Raw genomic sequence first — 19,586 nt, 5'->3', positions numbered from 1 at the left:
GGCTACTGTCAGAATACAAACAACCTGGTATTATTGCTGAAGCCATATCAGACATGTTACCAACTTGCCTGGCTAGCTAGCTTTTAGACTAAAGTGCTGGGGTGTATTCATTAGTCAGATTCCATCAGCAAACTGAGCAAAATGGGGCGGGACCTACCTACATTTCCCCAATAGAAACTAGTTTTTGTGGAAAAATGTTTTTGGTTTGGAGTAAATGATTTCCCTTGTAGAACATTTTGCAACAGACGAAACGTTCTGCAATTCTTTTTTTTTTACTAAAGATCTCACTCCTGGGGTGTAATCTTCCACCACTAATTGGCAACAAGTTTCGTTGGCAACTAAAACGAGTTTCCTTTGTGACAAATTCAGGTAGGTCCCGCCCCGTTTAAGAAACGTTTTGCAACAGAATCTGTGCACCCCGATGTACAGTATGTAACTAGTTAATGGGCTATGGAAGATAACGTTATCATTACGTTGACTAACATGAGCTAATTCCCATACCATTGGGCATATTATTCACTGTGTTAAAGGACAGAGATAAAACAGAATTTGAACTTCAAGGGGACATTTGTGTAACGTTAGGTAAATTGCCGTTAGCTAGTTAGCTACAGTAGTAGTTAGCTACTGGCTAACGTTATGAAACGTGACCCTGTTTAAATTATTCGGCTACAAAGCGCTGTAAATAAAAGTCCGAGCTATACTTAAAATATTTCCTAAAGAAAATGTTTTTGAATTAAGTAAACAAACATACTGCAGAAGGAAACGTCAACCACCACTTCTTTCAAACACGAGAAGGTTCGCTGCTATTGGCTATAAACCGTAAACGTCAAATCCAACGCCTTCACGTAAATCTATGGGTCGCATTTGACCAATTACTACCACCTGCTGTTGTGTTTGTTTAGTGTGTGGTATTATTTTCAAACGTTTCAGATGCTGCATGTTCACAAAGGCAAAGTTCAGTGGAAGTCACAGTAAAGCCCAAATTTGATTTGAGTAATTTTATTCACAAGACAGTATTTGTTTTATTTTCATACAAAATACAAAACATTCCAAGACAAGTTGTATACAAAAACAAACTTTTAGGGAGATTACAGAAATGTCAGGTGTCTCATCTGCATCTAATCCTCACCTCAATGCATCTGTCCTACTCGATGATTGGTATTAACGTTTTAATAGACAGGTCATTGATAGGACCGTTACCTACCTGAGCCGCGTACCACAGCACCATGTGATCGTGCTTGTCGACACAGTCATAGTCCAGTGCTTGGAGGATGAAGTCAGCCTTTAACATAGCCCGGTGGAGATTCAGTGGTCCCATTGCTTCCTAGGCAATTCAAATCAACTGGTGAAGGCTTGTTTTCTCTCTGTTCAGTGAACTCTTTACATCCGATTTAACAACACACTATTAATTAGTTGTAATTTGCTGACCCTAAAAACAGCGTCTCCTTACATGAAAATACCCACCGCCTCCAACTCTCTCTCACACACACACACTTACAAGAATACAAAGTAGTAGTGTGAAAGAGTGATTTGCTGTTGCTATTGGAAAGGGGAGTGGTTCTAGTAGTAAATCTATGCCAGACAATGAAAGGCCCACCACTCCACTCCATCCAACAATGACAAGTTGACCAATCCCACAGACTGTTGTCACACTGGATATAGACAGATGCAATTAAGTTCCCAATATAAATTCCTGAATTTAAAATACTTTGTACTGGACATTGGATTACTAAAACTGAGAGGTTGACAAAGGTCAAGGGAAATACTGGAAGCAATTTTGGAATCCATATCCTATCATAGCGGAGTCGATATTAAAACTGTAACAATCTAACTTAGATAGTAAAGGTGTGTTCACTACCATTACTAAACAGAACTCAACCGTAAAGATTCCATCTGATAAGTGATAGTGTGCACTGCAGTGTACTGAGGTGCTCTCTCCCAGCCTAGAGGTGCTTGGAATAAATGCTCTATAATGTAACTTACTGTAAAATAAAGTGTTACGATCATTCGGTATAACCAACCATTTCAACAAGCACTCTATCTTTACAGGGAAAAATAAATAAAATCTATTTTAATAACAGTTGTTGATAACATTGCATTTATTTAGTTAAATATTCATATTTTCTCAGATTTACCTGTAAAACAATTATTGAGAGCTGATTCCAAAATCAATCCATAGAACCAGAACCATTAGGATCATACAGAACCTGAACCATTAGGATCATACAGAACCAGAACCATTAGGATCATACAGAACCAGAACCATTAGGATCATACAGAACCTGAACCATTCAGCTGGCCAGTTCTTTTCCTACAGCCACGAGTCTGACCCGGAGCACCTCAGCGAAGCCCTGTCCGAACCAGCAGGTGATGTCTGCCGTGTCCAAGGTGAAGAAGAAGAGTCTGTCCTTACAGCGGCTCCTCCGATACACTGACCTGGGGTCAGCAGATAGAACCCCTCTGATGGCGGCAGCAGCCTCTTTTGGACCACGCAGGAACCGGAACCTGGGTCGGTCATGAGATTCTAGAGAAACGGGGACATTCATAGAGGAAGAAGCCAGGCAAAATATATCTATTTTAACAATTATGGCAAAATGGATGACGGAGAAACATGACTTTTTTTAAATACCGTTGACTTTAATTTGGTAGAATAGTTTGGTGGTTCCAAACTTCTTCCATTTAAGAATGATTGAGGCCACTGTATTCTTGGGGACCTTCAATGCTACAGAAATGTTTTGGTACCCTTCCCCAGGTCTGTGCCTCGACACAATCATGTGTCGGAGCTCTACGGACAATCCCTGACATGCACTGTCAACTGTGGGACCTTATATGGACAGGTGTGTGCCTTTCCAAATCATGTCCAATCAATTGAATTTACCACAGGGGGACTCATTTATCATCTCGAGGATGATAAATGGAAACAGGATGCACCTGAGCTCATTTTCGAGTCTCATAGCAAAGGGTCTGAATATTTATGTAAATAAGCATTTTTTTATATTTTTGTATACATTTGTAAAAAAATATATACCCGTTTTCACTTTGTCATTATGGGGTAGTGTGTAGATTGAGGATTATCTTTGAAATGTAATCCATTTTAGAATAAGGCTGTAACGTAACAAAATATGGAAAAAGTCAAGGGGTCTGAATACTTTCCCAAAGTACTTTTCCCAAAGCTTACCTGTATTGATGGGGGCAAGAAACTCCCCCAGCTCTCTCTCTGCATGGGGTGTGAAGCGCACCTCCAGACTGGTCACAGGAGGCTCCCTGATCCAGCCAGCGATGGTGCTGTAGGCCTCTTCCCCATAGCAAGGCCTAGCACTATCCTCCACTGGCTCCAATGGCTTGGCTTTAGGGCCATCTGAAGCCTGAGACTTTCCTACAGAGCTCCCCAGGGTGAGGGGGTTATGTCCCTCGCTGATGTAGGCCTTGAGCTCCCCCAGCACAGCGGTGATGTCTTTGTCCAGGGCTTTCGGAGCAGAAGAGCTGGAGGCATCGCCTGGATGGAGGATGTGAACTTTGGATTTGTCTTTTGAGTGGAGTATTCTGGGGTCTGTGCTATGACTATCCTGTCTCTCAACCCCCAAATCCAACTGGGGATCAACAGTACAGGAGGACAAAGCTACTGAGTCTGAATGCAGCGTCTCCACACTGGTGGTCCCCTCTTCTGATGGTACACTGGTGCTCTCAGGTTGGACGCCACAGTCATAAGTATCTGTGTCAATGTCCACTCTACTGTGTGGGGAGTCATAGTCAGAGATGTAGGGTTTGATATCGAGGACAGGGGTGCCTGCGATCATGTCTATCTCACTCAGATGAAGTGTGTCACCTTAAAGTAGAAAGTGAACTGTTTATTTCATAAAATACACCAATCCACATAACAGGCAGTTCGACACTGAACAATAGTGTGCCTATGGCATGCCAAGCTTAGCAATTATGGAGACAATAAGGCTAAGCATAACTGCAATAATGTCGGACACACCCACAAACTCTCTCTCTCACACACACACACAATGTACTGCTCAATCTGAAATGAGACTCTGCAACATTCTGGGGATTATATATTTGGTGATGCACCTTCACACTGTCACACTGCGCAGAAGAGCAAGGCAATTCGAGCTGTTTTTGGCGACTGATACTAACCTGTGACTCTGTCCAGCTTGGCCAGGGTCAGACCCAGGGCGTTGGGCCGGTGGGGGCTACGTGTGGAGTACACCCCAACCCTCTGGCCATTCAGTCTGGGTGGCTTCACCTTGGCCTTATAACTCAGGTGGCCGTTCTTATGGAACAGGAAGATGACCCTGGAAATGGAATGAGTGAAAGCAGGATAATGTATTTACTGTACAAGTGTAGACAAATTGGGAATAATGGGATGTAAGTTGATCAAAACAGTTCATGACTAAGAAAATGATTGTCACATCCTTGATACGTTTAGCTAATGAGAGAACTGTCTTTGCAAAAAATACATGTTGTTTTATGTAGTACTGACATTTCTACCTTCTTAAACAGCCTTAAGTTTAGCTAGCTACCCCCTCCACTAAGTTTGGCTCCCTATCCCCGTCTCTAGTACGTACCAGACATGAGAGTAGTTGTCCAGGCCGACCAGTGAGTGTTCAGGGTTGTTGAAGACACTCTGCTGGATCTGAAGGGTGGCCCTGGAGGGCCCACATATGGTTGGCTGTCTTGGGGTGCCATTCTTCACTGAGAAACAGGAGCTGATGTAACCTATGGGGACTGTCTGGATGGTCCCTGTGAAGGAGAAATTGACATTTAAAAAAATGATTAAAGGTCCATTATCTAGCTTTGTACCAGACCAAACATATTTCAGATAGAAATGCAAGCTATAGATATGTCATTCTCATAGAAAATGATTCCCATTGGAAGAAAGTCTGATAAGCGGAAGATCCTTTGTGTGCGATATTTCTATATTGATTCTATATTGAATAGAAGTTCTAATTAAGTGCCAGTCAGATAAAGCTAAACAATGATCAAGACAAGTCATGCGAGGAAGATATAAGAGAGGGATATAAGCGAGGAACCGAGTGCCTTAGTCAGCTACCTTTCTCAAGTGAATTCCGTGTCTCTAGTTCTGCCTGTGGCCTTGGCTGACTCTTTGGAGATCGACTCTGGCCAATGTGTGTCAAAGCAGACTGGAGAGATGTCATGTGTTTTCGATGAGAACGAACAGCACTGTCCAACAATTGCCTGGGTGGGGGGGAACTTGTTAATACCTGTGTTGACACATTATGGTCAGCAGCATATAGTCAATATGTAATACAAATAACGACTTAGCTAGATTCAGCTAGTTTTTTTTCCAAGATGCCATGCGTTACATCTTGCATTTATTTCATACCTGAGATTCTTAATTTCTTTTCGCATGACAGATATCTGCTGGTTGAGTTTGTTGACATGCTCGGTACAGTTGCAAGTGGCAGACATTTTGATAGTGTCTTGATTGCTTTGCTAGTTTGTCATTGATTAGATTAAATTATCAGAATTCATATAATAACATCTGATAATGTTGTAAAATATCAGAGATAGTTTGTGCTGCCTAACAAAAGTACACATCTCTGCTGAAATGCTTCCGCACATGTGTGTCGTCATTTCTAGCTGGCCAACCAGCAACTTACTAATGGAAAGCGGTGACTGAGTGCTGTAGCAAGCATACGCAAATGATTATGTAAATTGTGAAGCAAAATTTCAAACTCGTGTCCTGATGGGGAGTTATGGATGAAACTCGTAGAAATAACTATTTTTAATGGTTGTCCGTTTAGAGAAATGCCAAAACAACATGTCTACTGTAATATTGAATATATATAAGGACTCCTTCGAGATTGTTTCACTACTGTAAGAGGACAGCAGAGGGTACTATTGAGCAACTGAGACTTGTTCTTGTTTTGTAGATGATCATAACAAGGAGACAGTCATATTATCAACAAAGCATCACACCTTTATTATCATAGCGCTTATCTCAAATAAACCATTGGTATAAAAAAATGTAAAATCACAATTAGAAAACACAGTTACCAGAAATGATTAAATACAAATGTACTTTCAAATGCTGCCATGTTTAGCTTGTACAACTCATTTATTAAATACAGACAATGCAGTTCTTGCCACATAACACATTTAGACACCATTCATGAAGCAAAAATAAATAAATCCTTGTGTCGGTTTAAAGCTGGAATTCATGCATTTCATTGTACATTACATTTCATATCCATACTCTATCAGGCTCAAAATGACAAAGATGAGTTAACCAGTAAGGCTAAACTGCATCACGTCTCAAATGCACATGTTGACAGAATAAATTACATTGCATGTAATCTGTCTGTATGTTATCAGAGGCCAGATCTGAGTGGATTTCAGAAGACGTTTCTTGGTGGATGATCTTGTGAAGGAACACCAGTGTAGAACCTTGGGAACGTAGAGAACACTCTATTCTGTTCAGGCACATTGACAGACGGCTCTTCACTTGACCCTATGACAGAAAGGTGGTTAGTTTAACATTTCTGATTATGCTATATGTGACGAGATCATATCCCCCACAGCTAGATAACATCCCAATGAGCTCATTGGCCAGACACTTCAGTAAATTCAGAAGTCAAGTACATGACTGCAAAGAGACATTCATTAATTGATGCCATTAGTACCTTGATCAGTGCCCCAGTTGTTTTGAGATGGAGGGATGTCTTCCTTCTCATCAGGACCCAAGTCCTCAATCAGCACCTGGTCCAGGGTATCACTACCCTGGTCACTGCCTTCTGTGTACAGGGTCTCCAACAGGGATGGTGCAGGGGCAGTAACAGGGTTAGACATTGGAGAAGGGGCAACAACAGCCACAGGAGCAGGGGCAAGGATAGGGATAGGGTCTGGGACGGGGGGGACATACGCCGGTAGGGATTCTGGCGGGCTAGGGTCCACCGGAAGGAATGGGGATAGTGAGATCAAGGTAGGGGCAGGGGTGACTTCCACTGGTTTGGACACCACCTTTACAATGACAGCCTCCTGTTCTGGCTCTTCCAGGGAAGCTGGGAGCTCCGGTGTTGGATCAGTCTTCCTCGGCCTTCCTCGTCTTCCCGAGCTACTCTTCTCCTCTCTTCCCCTCGCTCTCTTCCTCCTGCTCTCTACCCTGAAGTCACACAAATAGAAATGTAATCGTGGGTCGTCATTACACTTCCTCGCAACTGGAATGTTTACACTTTGCAGCAGATTACGTTGTTAAGCTTGGCGATATTCATTCATTCATTGTTGATAGTGCAAAGTCCTTGATCTAAATGTGTGGTGCCAATAGTTGGAAACGCCTAAGCAACCTTTGGTTTCCTCTTGCTTCATATTGGACAATGTGGGCTGGAAGACTGATAGACAGCCAAATATGATCATGATCAAATATACTGTTTCATGTACACAACTTTATTTATGCATGTACACATCTTTTACTATTTCCTGCTCTTACATTCTTTAAACATACAAAAACATAAAGTCATGTTAAGTGGCTTTTCAGCCAAACTTATTTAAGCACGTAAGCACTAAGGACAAAGGGCTTGGCAGCTGTATTGAAGCCCACATAGTCCACTCAAGTTTCTAGTTAAACACGTTTGTCGGCTGAAGCAGAAAACCGTTATTAGTGGTTGAAATCTAGGCCTCTTCCTAACTCTAACATGTTTGTTAGAGGATGAGTGTGCATTACTAGTTCTGCACCTCTTCTCAATGTCTACATTTACCCATAAACCCACTGGTTAATCGCCTTCTCCTCGGCCTCTGCCTTTCTTTTCTTGAGAAGGTCTCTGTCTCTTAGTCGCCGCTGGATCCCACCTGTAACACCGACCAACATACACCAGTCAGTCAGTCAGCTGTCAACGACAGACAGGACACTTCACTCTCATTCCACATTTGAATTCTATTACATCAATAGTCCGAGTGTAAGACACATTTAGTAAATATCGTAATAAACCAACAATGATTCAATAAAAATTGGGTTACTTAGGCACTTTGTTTCATTATGATTTGTTTCACTGTCCTCTCTGTACTTGATCAATTACTGGTTTATGCTGTAGTAACAAAACTCTCTCCATATTTGAATGCTCCAGTAGTTTATGCTGTAGTAACAAAACTCTCTCCATATTTGAATGCTCCAGTAGTTTATGGTGTTGTATGATTTGTGTCAGAAATTGACTGCAAATCCAATGCAGCTATATAGCAGCAATTGTATAAACCATCAGCATACCAAAGTATAGGATGATAGTACATATTATACCATGGCATTGTTGAATACTCCTTTCTGATTGGCTTGAAGGGCATTCTAGAGCGTGCATTATTTCCCTATAACTCACTCTATATTTGCACGGTAGAATTCAATGGCTATTACATTGTTTGAGCTGCTTTTGAAAGAAAAAGTTTAATTGAAAACAGTATTGTATAGGATGATTAGTACATGTTAGTACATGGTGTCTGGGACTACAAACATACAGTATGAGACAAACAGACTCAGACAGAGAACATCTACAGTAAAAGTGTCTTCCAAATACATGTTCCTATTGAGTTGCAATCATCTTAATGGTACATCTGTTTGGACAGATCAACCATCAGTAAGTCCTTTGTGACCCAGTTTGCAGCCAAATACATTGGCAGGAATATGCATGAATAGAGCCAATGTTAAAAAATAAAAGGACAGTATGACATACTAATACTGGGACTAAGATAGTAACCTTTTCCAGAGAACAGTGGTACATCTGAGAAATAATAGGATATTTCACTATAAAACAGAATAGAGACAATGTTCAGAGGTCATTTACCTTGGTTATCATTGGGATTTTTATATTCCAACTCTGGTTTCTCTTTATCGAACATCCCCTCCATTTTGCCTCCTGTAGAAATGAATGTAACTTGTTGAGAGGGGCAAGCGAGCAGAGAGGGGTAAAAACGTTGATAAAAAAAGAAGTCCCGCCCCCCAAAAATCCTTATCTGGTTAACCATTACCATAGCCCTGCAAGAGTTCTTATGGCTCAGCTCTTATCGTATTTGTAAAGGTGGAGGAGTTGGCACAAAACGGGTATAAAAAAGCAGGCCATGTTGCTGGCTGTGTGTGTGTGTGTGTGTGTGTGTGTGTGTGTGTGTGTGTGTGTGTGTGTGTGTGTGTGTGTGTGTGTGTGTGTGTGTGTGTGTGTGTGTGTGTGTGTGTGTGTGTGTGTGTGTGTGTGTGTGTGTGTGTGTGTGTGTGTGAGAGAGAGAGACAGAGAGAGAGAGACAGAGAGAGAGTTGTCATGGGGCTGCCTATACAGATGTGTGTGTCTGAGAATAGCAGCACAGTATAAATAAAAGGTGCGGAGTGTGTCACTGGTGCTCAGGAGAGAGAATGACCGAATTCAGGCAATTTCTCTCTTGGTGTTATGCAATATCCAGTCAGTGATATGAGAAGGAGCACAGTAGGGTTCAACAAGAGAAAATAAAGCCCAGAGGGACTGAGGCAGACAGTGTAGGTAGGCTAGCTAGCTGTGAGTCAACGCTTCTGGGATTGACTGTGTGCAGCTCGTTAGAAGGGTATAGCCATAGACATGCACACATTCCGGAAGGCTCCACACCGGCCCTACATACATACAGTGTTTGACTTGGACTGAAAAAGGTGCCACCGGGACTCATTTTGGGTGACGGTACTGTTTATATTTAGGTGCAGGAGTTCCACAATACTTTTGAGCTAATATTCTTTAAGAGGAACAGGAGCTCAAGCAGTAGAACATTTGAGGTGCCGATACTCATCTCTGGGGAGCTCCTGCCCAAGTCAAACACTGAATACATAGTCTACATACTTTAGGCCATGTATTTTTCTCTTTCGAGAACTACAGTACAGAGAAAATGTATCCTATATACCAGATTCACTGGAACTACAGTATACATTCCTATAAGTTGGAAAGTAAACACAATGTCTTCCAATCCATTCACTGAATACTATTTAGTCTGACAAGAAGATATCTTTATGGCTGTTGTTTTTTCTTTCTTACAAATGAAGAACATAGCCAAAAAACCTTGAAATACCGCCATGTTTTGTTTTTGAATCAGGCGGCAAAAGTAGCACCCCTACCCCGCGACTCAGGGTCTTCTACAGTAGAGTGGAGGCATAACCATCTTATCTCATCGCAAGGGAGCTGCTCATTCTCTGGGCGTGTTCTCAATCTTCTCCCTGCACATTGAAGCCTCAACCTGCTGTGTCTGAGCCAGTGAGCCTCTCTGGAAGCCGCTGCTTCACTAGAGCAAATAATACTCAACTGCCTATCAGTCTTCAGTCAGGCACAGTTCTACTAAGAGGCCCTATACTTGATTACTGTACTTAGCCTAGTTTCTGGCTTTGGAATTTTGTGTCAAATATAATTTTTCTCAAACAATAATTTTACATCAACTTAGTAGACAGCCAAGTACTTTGTTAGCCATTGAAAAAACTAAGTAAGCCATAGCCTAAACAGTTCATTCTGGGAGACTAGCAATTTCCAATGAAAGGCCACAAAGAGTACTGCCCTACAAATAATCTATGGACTACCAGATATGTGACACCTCCTCTATTTTCATCTTCAGCTTTGGAGGAGAGTTTGACAATGACACTTATGCAGAACAATTTGCAAAGCAATAGTAGGTTACCAAAATAATAACTCAATGTGCAACAAATGAGGACACACACACATACACAAAACTACCTTGAAAAATGTGTGTTGAGGAAAATCAGTTTGCCGGGATCCTGCTGTCAGAATCAAATAAACTAACACACTAACACTTCCGTGGATATTATACTCAGCCGGTTCACAATATTGTACCCCCTTCTGTCTCTTTAAGGGGCAATCTGCCCTTGCTACATCCATTTTTGGATGTATGAATTAATGATATGTACCCATTGATTCTTGAAGAATATAATTTATAAATGCCTCATGAGCTTAGTTCAACTATCCTACCTCATCAGAACCCAAAATATAAGCTTTTTTTTACTCCAATGTTTGTAAACAAATTAGCCTCAAAACATGGTTAAAATTATAATTTTGATTTCATGGCTGGTCAGTCCTTGCATCCATACCTCTGTCTATGAATTGAGAGTGGTTACATGACTCCCTCAGCCGTTTACTAAAACAGGGGCAGCGAAAAAACACTCTGTTTCCACTGCTGATTGCCCCTTTAAAGGCTTGCACATATTTCTAAGCAATCGATTAGATAAGCAGATACAGTCAGAGAGGAGAGAAGGCACCCACACACACCCATAATGCATGATAACCTCATGAGTTTGAGGAGGCTGTACAAAGACATTGCAGTGCCCTCTCCTGGTAAATACTTTCTATTACCGATTACCATGTTCAAAACATGGTTGAAATGTACAGCGTAGTACAGTAGGTCCTGTAATGGTATTTATTTTAGAACATTGATTTTAAGATAGTTACATTCATATCCAAGATACAAAACTGCTGTTTTCATGTTTTACATATTGTGATTTAAAAGCTGTGATTGCGATTTTACAAATGTTACCACCATATTAATTAAAATCCATCCCAAAATAGAAACACATAGCTATCTCAAGCATAGTAATGGTATAGGTGCCGTTAGTCTTGAATGGGACACACGTTGGTGACCTGACTAGATCCTACGAAAGGCTTTTGTAGAGATGCACCTAGAGATGCAAGAGACTCTTTCATTGAAAAACATTTAAATAAATAAATTGGCTTGTTGATGAATATCAATTTCCACTAAGGTAATTTGTTGCTGGTTCATAATTGCCATAGGTTTAAGTGTTTCTTGTCCTGACAGAGAGGTGCTCTTTGGTGGTAGCGGGAGGCACACTGGTGGTTTCTTCTGCTTCGGGGATCTTGCGTCTCTATGCAGGAAGCGTAAGGGAGAAGTACCCCATCACGGTGTGCATATACAATGCTCCCTTCACTGTAAACCAAATAAACGCACTCTACTTACCGGTTCTAATAAAAGGGAAAATTTTATGAGATTATCAGGCATCGTCATACTGCTTGAGATGCTGATTATTATAAAATGAAATAAGTGTACACACATTAAATAGGGTGTAATGTTTATTGAGCATATGTACATTAGGACAACAATGTAATGTGTTTAGGTTACGTTGAAATGTACTGATAAACAAAGAATGCTATGAAATTAATTTGCCGCTGCCTTGTCAACAGGTATCTTATTAATTTCAAAATAAGGCCTTTTAAATACAATAATTAGGTGGTTGCTTGGGTTTGACCTGTTACACACGTACCAGTGTGTATTATACACGTGTGAAATGGAAATGTACTTTTTGCATATCCCAAATCCCCCGGAGACACCCTCGAAGTGTGGGGTCAAGGCTGGGAGGAGGGGAGCTCAAACATCTCTGCTGTAGATGTTTGAATTAAGTAAATAATAGTCCAGATTTCATTTGTTTTTTCTTTAGCAATTTTGCAATGATTTCTGATTATGTAATCAATTGATTTATTAAATAAGTTTCAAATAATCTCCGAATTACAGAATGTTACAAACTGGTTATTTTCATAAAAATAATCAAATAAAAAGACTGACAAAAAACAGTTGTTTGAAATTAGAATTGTACATAATACATCACTTTTCCCCCCAGAAATAAATCGCACATCAGTTGTTTCATGGCAGCGTCATGTTCTGTGACTGCAATGCCTGTTTAACCGCAGTGAGCGTTTCTGACCAGAGATGGCGCTATTGAGAATATATTTTGTTTTAGTCCCGTTTCCCTCCATGGTTTCTCCTCTCCGCGGGTAACTTGGCGTTTGGCTCAGTTCATTATACAGTCCCATATTCTTCCTCCATTAGGGCATCTCTCTGCCTTTGGACTGTATATAAATTACACCGACACCCAAGAGAAAAGTTCAACTTTCGTAGGGCGAGATGGACATGAAGAAGAGGATCCACTTGGAACTAAGAAACAGGACCCCATCTGATGTAAGTCGTGCCTTTTAAACCAAACCTTTAGTTTTCTGGCTAGCTTGCTACTTTTTTTTGCTTTCCAAGTGACCTGTGTAGCTAATGGTGACCACATGGGCTTAATGTTTCTCATTTATTAATAGAGCGGAAAATACTTAACTGTAACAGGCTACATTACACTGTCCCCGTTGGGGCGTGAGGGGGGACAAGACAATATTCAATCGTTACTTTCGAAAGCCGATTATTGTTGCTTTCTGGCATTATTGCAGTGTTAACAGTTTCACAGTCACTGGGTAGATGTTGCACACACACGGTTCGAATGCACCAACGTCTCAATTATTTGTTAACTTCTACATCTGTGTTGTAGGAGACGTGTTTTTCCACGATGCGTTAGACATTGACGGAATGGTTTATTTTATATAGACCTTGGTAGCCATGTTTGTTGCTAGCATAAATTCTAAAATGGGGCGCCCTTTATTACAATGCACTTATATCCACAACAATAATCCAAAATCAAGTTTATCCCATACCCCTACTTTTGTGATTATTATTCATGAGATCACGGGTGGCTTCTTTTCAACATTTTCCACAAATTGGGTAGGGACACATTAGATAGCTAGTTTGCTAGCTAGCAAGCAAACAACATTAGTCATTAACGTGTTCTCACGAGCCATCCACATCTTGTAAGTTACAACTTACTATTACACCCCCCTTTCGATAGCTAGCAATAAACGTTTTATATTACTTTACTTGCTAAGAATCAACTGAAGTTGAGGAAATTAGCCAGCTACAATGTCGCCGATGATCTAACGTTACATGCCTACCCTCACGTTCCGTCAAATGTTATTGTTCGATTTGAGATTCATAAACTAAATAATTTCCCGCAAATGAAAGCTGATTTGTTAATGTTGCTAATTCGTAGCAGTCATCGAATGTTTGGTTCCCGCCATATTATTCACCACAACTACCACGAAAGCAAATTAAATACTTATTGAAACTGGCTAACCTCCACGTTCAGATTCGGTATTTTGTATGTTAATCATTTAAAATATCTAATGCTTCGGCTACCGACAATCTCCGAATAACGTGTTGGTCGTCGGCTAGTGCAATAGCCTGCTTGAATGACACGAGACAGAGGAAACTGCGTTCGGTGCGTGTGTTGCTAAAACTCTACGTTGACGCTCTCTGGTTTTCATGCAAACATTGATAAAAGTATTCTACATTGAAAGTTAATTTTAAGGGATGATTTTACGTAATTACTGCATGTAAACAGTCATCCATCTCCGGAGAGTTTAGAGAACTCTGCATACTGTATCTCAGGAATCGCCATGTTGTCATTCTGCCGTCTTTGAAGCTCTGGAGAAAGGAGGCTCCATCTTTGTTTGACTAATTTCCGTTCTGAATATTTCCTTCGACGTTGTTTACGAAACGGTGATCTAATGTAACAAACTGTTAAATCGGTCGTTCGTTCGACGACTAGGCGATCCATTTCCCCAATAAATTCGACTTGAAAATAAAAAAGTGTATCTTTACAGGGTATATTTGCAATCCTTTCCAATTGCTGTAGGGTAGGTAATGGCGGGCAGTCAGGCTTCTCTTGCAGGTCCTCAACTGCACGGCAGCGCTTAAAAGGGCAATGGCTAGCCTGTAGCGAGCTTGCTAACAAAAAGCATTGCATGTGTCATTAGTGACTGAACAGCGGGCAAGTGAAGGTAGAACTGTATTGTGCGGTTCTTCCTCGTGGCAGCTGGTTTAAAGAAACAACCGCGGTGCCTCGACATAAAACATCATGCAACCGAATACCTTTATTGATGGCTCCACTCGACAGCTTTATCAATGTTTCACTTTGCATCAATGTTTCACTTTGCCACTGTGCGAATCATGATATTTGACGTTCAGCGTTAACTTTCTTCAACCCTTTTATCGAGTTTTTGGTTGCGTAACGACTGTCCCTCACGTGAACTTTTTAAACGATGAGATTGTGTTGTGAGGAATTGACATGTTGCAAGTATTCATACATAAATCAGGAAAACGTCAGAATAACAACCACTTCTGTCGTTGAGGTCCATATTTTGTATATTGACCTTTTTCAACCATGAAGTTTAGATTCGATCGTAGTTTGGTTGTTGTATTGATGTCACAAGTTGTTGTTGCCAACATGTGACCATTATTAACATATTTTCCCACACCATTTTGCGTATATGCGTAAAATAAAGCTTTTATAATATGTGTGCATTCTCAATTTTAGAGTTTGTAGTGCATCTGTAAACAATGCATACATATGCTTTTCTTTGGATTACAATTTTACACATTTTTATAGGTACGAGAACTTGTCCTGGATAACTGCAGATCAAATGAAGGGAAAATCGAAGGTCTCACAGCAGAATTCGTCAATCTGGAATTCCTCAGTTTGATAAACGTTGGCCTAATCTCAGTCTCCAACCTTCCCAAACTTGGGAAACTCAAAAAGGTAATGTTTTTTTTTTTACACAAGTTACTTACAGTATAAACATTTTTTGTTGACTCCTTAAAAATACCATGTAAGTTCTGCCTGGGTGGTATAGATAGAGCCATTGTATGCATTCCTAATGGAAACCCATTCCCCATATAGTGCACTATTGAGGGCCCTTGTCAAAAGTAGTGCACTGTTGTGTAAGGAATAGGGTTCCTTCCATTTAGGGCATAGTCGTTGTTTTCTGAAAGACTGTTACTTACTTGGGAGTTTTTTTGTTGTTGTTGACAGAAGTGACTGATATCTTCACATTATGTTGCAGTTGGAACTCAGTGACAACAGAATCTCTGGTGGCCTTGACGTGCTAGCAGAGAAACTCCCCAACCTCACACATCTAAATCTAAGCGGAAACAAACTGAAAGACATCAGCACGTTGGAACCTTTGGTAGGTACACCAAACTCCAAGTAGAGCACAATACAGTGCGACACTGTCTCAGGCTGTGCCTCAAATGACACTATTCCTCGTATAGTTGGCAGGCAACTGTTTTAGACTCATTTCTGATTTGTTTCCCTATGATGTGGCTCTAGTCAAAATTTGTTTGCTAGCCTATATGGGCAAAGGTGTGCTCTAAAATTGAATTAGAGATTTATTCAGCCAGTGTTTTTTTTTTCACCCCCTAATTAACCTACATCCATTTTGGTCCCACAGAAAAAGCTGGATGGCCTGAAGTCTCTAGACTTGTTCAACTGTGAGGTGACCAACCTGAACGACTACAGGGAGAGTGTGTTCAAGCTGCTCCCTCAGCTCACCTACCTGGACGGGTACGACGTGGAGGACCGAGAGGCATCCGACTCGGACGGAGAGGTCGACGGTGTGGACGATGATGATGATGAGGGTGGGCATCCATTTTTTTGTGTGTGTGTTTTGAGGGACAAATATGAGGACGTGTAGATGTGAGTTGAATGGGGGTCTTCTGTAGCTGAGTTGGTAGATCATGACGCTTGCAACATCAGGATAGTAGGTTCGATTCCCGGGATCACCCACACATGTATGCTCCCGTGACTAAGTCGCTTTGAATAAAAGCATCTGCTAAATGGCATATATTACAATCCATAATAGTATATCGTGGGTGTTTTGTCGTGCAAGGGAGTTTTATTGTGTATTTGTACTGTTTGTCGGCATGTGTCTGTGTGACAATGGATGTGATTAGATTTTTATTAGGATCTCTTTTAGTCCTCAGTTGGCCTAATCTACCAAGAGTCCTTAAATATTAAATACAATTTATAATATTATCACATTTTCACATAACCGACATAATACACTGACATTGACCAGGTAAATACTCTAAGTCTGAAAATAGAGAGTGATTCCTTCATCTACCATAGTCCTGCACAACCTTCCAATTTATTATATCTAAATGGATCTAATGTTTTGTTTGAATTTCTATATTGAAAGGTTTTTGGTTTGCTCAGATAAATTATTAAATTGCTCTGAATCGAAAACTGATGCATTTATTTTGTTTTTTAGAAGATGAGGAGGGAGAGGAGGAAGACTTTGATGAGGAGGATGATGACGACGAAGAGGGAGCAGAAGGAGAGGAGGAAGATGAGGTCAGCGGCGATGAGGAGGTAAACTCCTTTTTGGTTTGTTTGACTCAATAGTTTAAAAGATCAACAGGGGGCATATTGTTGATTCTGACCTGCTCTGTCCCTTCTCTCCAGGAGGAAGACCTTGGCATTGAAGGTGAAGTTGAAGATGAGGATGATGAGGACGACGATGAAGAGGGTATGTCATTGTCATACTTTTTGTCACGAGCTCATGTCCGAAACTCATGTTAAAAAGTTGAACTTTCGGATACTTTACTAAGTACAGTGTAATAACTCTTTCTCATTTCCCCTAGAAGTTGAGGCTGTCAAAGGCGAGAAGAGAAAGCGAGAACCCGATGATGAAGATGACGATGATGATGACGACGAGGACGACGATTAAGAGCAAAAAACAAGAGCCTGTCAAGTTACCAACCCCTTCCCTCTCCACCCTTACACCCTGCCTACGCCACGCCTCTCCTCTCCCCCAGCTTTGAGTCCCCGTGTGGGGAAAGACTGTACCGGATGGGTGGTCCGAGTGGAGCTGCCTCCGCCCCATGGAACCGAGAGCCATTCCCAAGGTTCTCAAGCAGCGCACCACTCCGCATTCCACAATTTCACTGTCAACTCCCCCTTTATGTATACCTGTGTGAGGACTTTGGGACTGGTATCTAGTTTTGGGTCTGTGCTTTTAATATTTTGTTGGATGAACTCTGAATTTATATTTTATGTTGTTGAATTTATTATTTCTTCCCCCTCTTCTTTTGTCTTTGTTTTATTTTCCGTTCCTTATCCCCCCAATAAAATGATTGCTATAGCAGCTGTGTGATAAGCGAGCTATGATTTTTTTGTGGCCGCCTGTTGCACAAATCAAGGTTGTAGCTACATTTTTACTTCCTGTATGACCAAACTGCTTTGTAAATAAAATGTTACAATTTTACGCTCTGCTCTCTTCCTGCCATACTTTTCTCTTGTCACATCTAGAGTTGAATGAATCTGAGTTAAGTGCACCCCCTGCTGATTGCAATAGGTTGCCTCAGTGAGAAAATTCTGTTACACTCATTTTTATATTACATAGAATATTAATTTCCTTAAGGCCCCAGAATGGATACTTCAAAGTCACTCTACAAGATGACATGTTGCACCTCATCATTTTATTATTTTGAATGGGAGGGAAGGAAAAAAATAGGAAGATGTGAAATCCACTTTAACCCCAGAGCTGCCATGTGTTCGCACTTCTCTTTGTATGTTTGACTTTGAGAGTTGCAAAAGAGGTTATTGGTTCAATTCTAATTTGTTTTGCTTTGAGTGCTCCTAGAGATTTGAGGATTCTAGTGCCCAAATGCCTGTTTTAGCATGTGCAGCACCACTGAGGACTTTCATCATTTTGAAGTAGTCAACTGGGTGGGACTTCCTATGGCTTAAGGAAAGATCACATAATTCCATCCAGGTCACCAGGAGGAATCAGCCAATGAATTAGACTTGTGAGGAAACATTCCATAACTGCAGATGGTAGTAAATTGCCAACCTTAATATGGCTGTGCAGTTGAGTATGTGCCTTCAATCCATGAGGTTATGTGTTCAAACCCCCATTTCCTGTTTTCTAGTGTATATTTAAAGATGTCAAATTTAAGAAAATAAGTATAATGAATGTAAAGGAGTCAGTGGCTCTGGCATAGGGATCTTCCCCCCCCTAAACAAGGGATTATAAAGTTGAACCCAGCCCTGGCTCTGGAGCAGGGTTGCCTTAACACTGAGGACTGCCACAGAGCGCATCAAGGCCACTGGGAGTGGCTGCCTAACATAAGATGGCCAGAAAGTGGTGATGTTGGCCGGAAGGTTGCCATAAATGATCGAGTTCCCCCCCTGTGGTGCCTGATCACTAACCAGCAGTGGATATGGGGATAAGTCCCCGGAAAAAAGTTGACACTTACAGCGCTTTTTACATATTAAAACTTTTTAAGAACAGTGGCTACTTTTTTCAGGGATTTCCACCGTAACCTCTGCTGTACTCAGGAGAGGAGACCCCAGGTATTCATAACCATTTTTTAGCGTGAATGCCACCACATTGCCCTGCTTGTAAACTCAGCAAAAAAAGAAACGTCCCATTTTCATGACCCTGTCTTTCATAGATAATTTGTAAAAATCCAAATAACTTCACAGATCTTCATTGTAAAGGTTTTAAACACTGTTTCCCATGCTTGTTCAATGAACCATAGACAATTAATGAACATGCACCTGTGGAACGGACGTTAAGACACTAACAGCTTACAGACGGTAGGTAATTAAGGTCACAGTTATGAAAAGGACACTAAAGAGAACTTTCTACTGACTCTGAAAAACACCAAAAGAAAGATGCCCAGGGTCCCTGCTCATCTGCGTGAACGTGCCTTAAGCATGCTGCGAGGCATGAGGTCTGCAGATGTGGCCAGTGCAATAAATTGCAATGTCCGTACTGTGAGATGCCTAAAACAGAGCTACAGGATGGGCAGCTGATCATCCTCGCAGTGGCAGGCCACATGTAACAACACCTGCACAGGATCCAAACATCACACCTGCGGGACAAGTACAGGATGGCAAAAACAACTGCCTGAGTTACACCAAGAAAGCACAATCCCTCCATCGGTGCTCAGACTGT

General features: G+C 41.1%; 3 protein-coding genes across 9 annotated transcripts; 1 reads left to right on the top strand and 2 right to left on the bottom strand.

Moving 5' to 3' along the window:
* Positions 1–966: 966 nt before the first annotated feature.
* On the bottom strand, positions 967–5,605 carry LOC110497347 (tRNA (adenine(37)-N6)-methyltransferase). The gene is made up of 7 exons (XM_036933722.1): positions 5,351–5,605; positions 5,057–5,202; positions 4,572–4,746; positions 4,141–4,298; positions 3,179–3,826; positions 2,283–2,524; positions 967–2,207 (listed from the first exon to the last, which is right to left on the bottom strand). The coding sequence occupies exons 1-6, from the start codon at positions 5,434–5,436 to the stop codon at positions 2,292–2,294; spliced, it is 1,446 nt and encodes a 481-aa protein (XP_036789617.1). The 5' UTR covers positions 5,437–5,605; the 3' UTR covers positions 967–2,207; positions 2,283–2,291.
* A 327-nt stretch (positions 5,606–5,932) lies between these two features.
* Positions 5,933–8,946, bottom strand: hemgn (hemogen). 2 transcript variants are annotated; one of them, XM_036933730.1, is made up of 4 exons: positions 8,793–8,946; positions 7,722–7,812; positions 6,651–7,129; positions 5,933–6,478 (listed from the first exon to the last, which is right to left on the bottom strand). In XM_036933730.1, the coding sequence occupies exons 1-4, from the start codon at positions 8,854–8,856 to the stop codon at positions 6,363–6,365; spliced, it is 750 nt and encodes a 249-aa protein (XP_036789625.1). In that variant the 5' UTR covers positions 8,857–8,946; the 3' UTR covers positions 5,933–6,362. The 2 variants fall into 2 exon arrangements, with proteins under 2 accessions (XP_036789625.1, XP_036789626.1); XM_036933731.1 differs by having other exon boundaries at positions 7,734–7,812.
* A 3,696-nt stretch (positions 8,947–12,642) lies between these two features.
* LOC118936735 (acidic leucine-rich nuclear phosphoprotein 32 family member B-like) lies at positions 12,643–17,888 on the top strand. Of its 6 annotated transcripts, none has more exons than XM_036933737.1 (7): positions 12,643–12,930; positions 15,233–15,382; positions 15,687–15,809; positions 16,074–16,260; positions 16,893–16,993; positions 17,087–17,150; positions 17,269–17,888. In XM_036933737.1, exons 1-7 carry the CDS (start codon positions 12,877–12,879, stop codon positions 17,349–17,351), a joined length of 762 nt encoding a protein of 253 aa, XP_036789632.1. In that variant the 5' UTR covers positions 12,643–12,876; the 3' UTR covers positions 17,352–17,888. The 6 variants fall into 6 exon arrangements, with proteins under 6 accessions (XP_036789632.1, XP_036789631.1, XP_036789630.1 ...); XM_036933736.1 differs by having other exon boundaries at positions 17,266–17,888; XM_036933735.1 differs by lacking the exon at positions 12,643–12,930 and adding an exon at positions 14,818–14,975 and having other exon boundaries at positions 16,893–16,975.
* Positions 17,889–19,586: the final 1,698 nt, after the last annotated feature.

This window comes from Oncorhynchus mykiss, chromosome 10 (genome assembly GCF_013265735.2).
Source record: "Oncorhynchus mykiss isolate Arlee chromosome 10, USDA_OmykA_1.1, whole genome shotgun sequence".
Classification (NCBI taxonomy): domain Eukaryota; kingdom Metazoa; phylum Chordata; class Actinopteri; order Salmoniformes; family Salmonidae; genus Oncorhynchus; species Oncorhynchus mykiss.
The sequence above is the reverse complement of the archived record's forward strand: the minus strand, read 5'-3'. Positions and strand labels throughout refer to the sequence as shown.

What these genes read in the sequence shown, in the direction of transcription:
- LOC118936735 (XM_036933732.1), top strand. Translation starts at nt 14,886, where the DNA reads ATGAGATTGTGTTGTGAGGAATTGACATGTTGCAAGTATTCATACATA. An exon ending in AACTTGGGAAACTCAAAAAG is followed by an intron (nt 15,383 to 15,686) that starts GTAATGTTTTTT and finishes ATTATGTTGCAG; the next exon opens with TTGGAACTCAGTGACAACAG. An exon ending in TCAGCACGTTGGAACCTTTG is followed by an intron (nt 15,810 to 16,073) that starts GTAGGTACACCA and finishes TTGGTCCCACAG; the next exon opens with AAAAAGCTGGATGGCCTGAA.
- hemgn (XM_036933730.1), bottom strand. Translation starts at nt 8,856, where the DNA reads ATGGAGGGGATGTTCGATAAAGAGAAACCAGAGTTGGAATATAAAAAT. An exon ending in AAATCCCAATGATAACCAAG is followed by an intron (nt 7,813 to 8,792) that starts GTAAATGACCTC and finishes TCGGTGTTACAG; the next exon opens with GTGGGATCCAGCGGCGACTA. An exon ending in CAACTGGGGCACTGATCAAG is followed by an intron (nt 6,479 to 6,650) that starts GTACTAATGGCA and finishes TTTCTGTCATAG; the next exon opens with GGTCAAGTGAAGAGCCGTCT.
- LOC110497347 (XM_036933722.1), bottom strand. Translation starts at nt 5,436, where the DNA reads ATGTCTGCCACTTGCAACTGTACCGAGCATGTCAACAAACTCAACCAG. An exon ending in GACAACTACTCTCATGTCTG is followed by an intron (nt 4,299 to 4,571) that starts GTACGTACTAGA and finishes TTCCATTTCCAG; the next exon opens with GGTCATCTTCCTGTTCCATA. An exon ending in CAAGCTGGACAGAGTCACAG is followed by an intron (nt 3,827 to 4,140) that starts GTTAGTATCAGT and finishes TTCTACTTTAAG; the next exon opens with GTGACACACTTCATCTGAGT.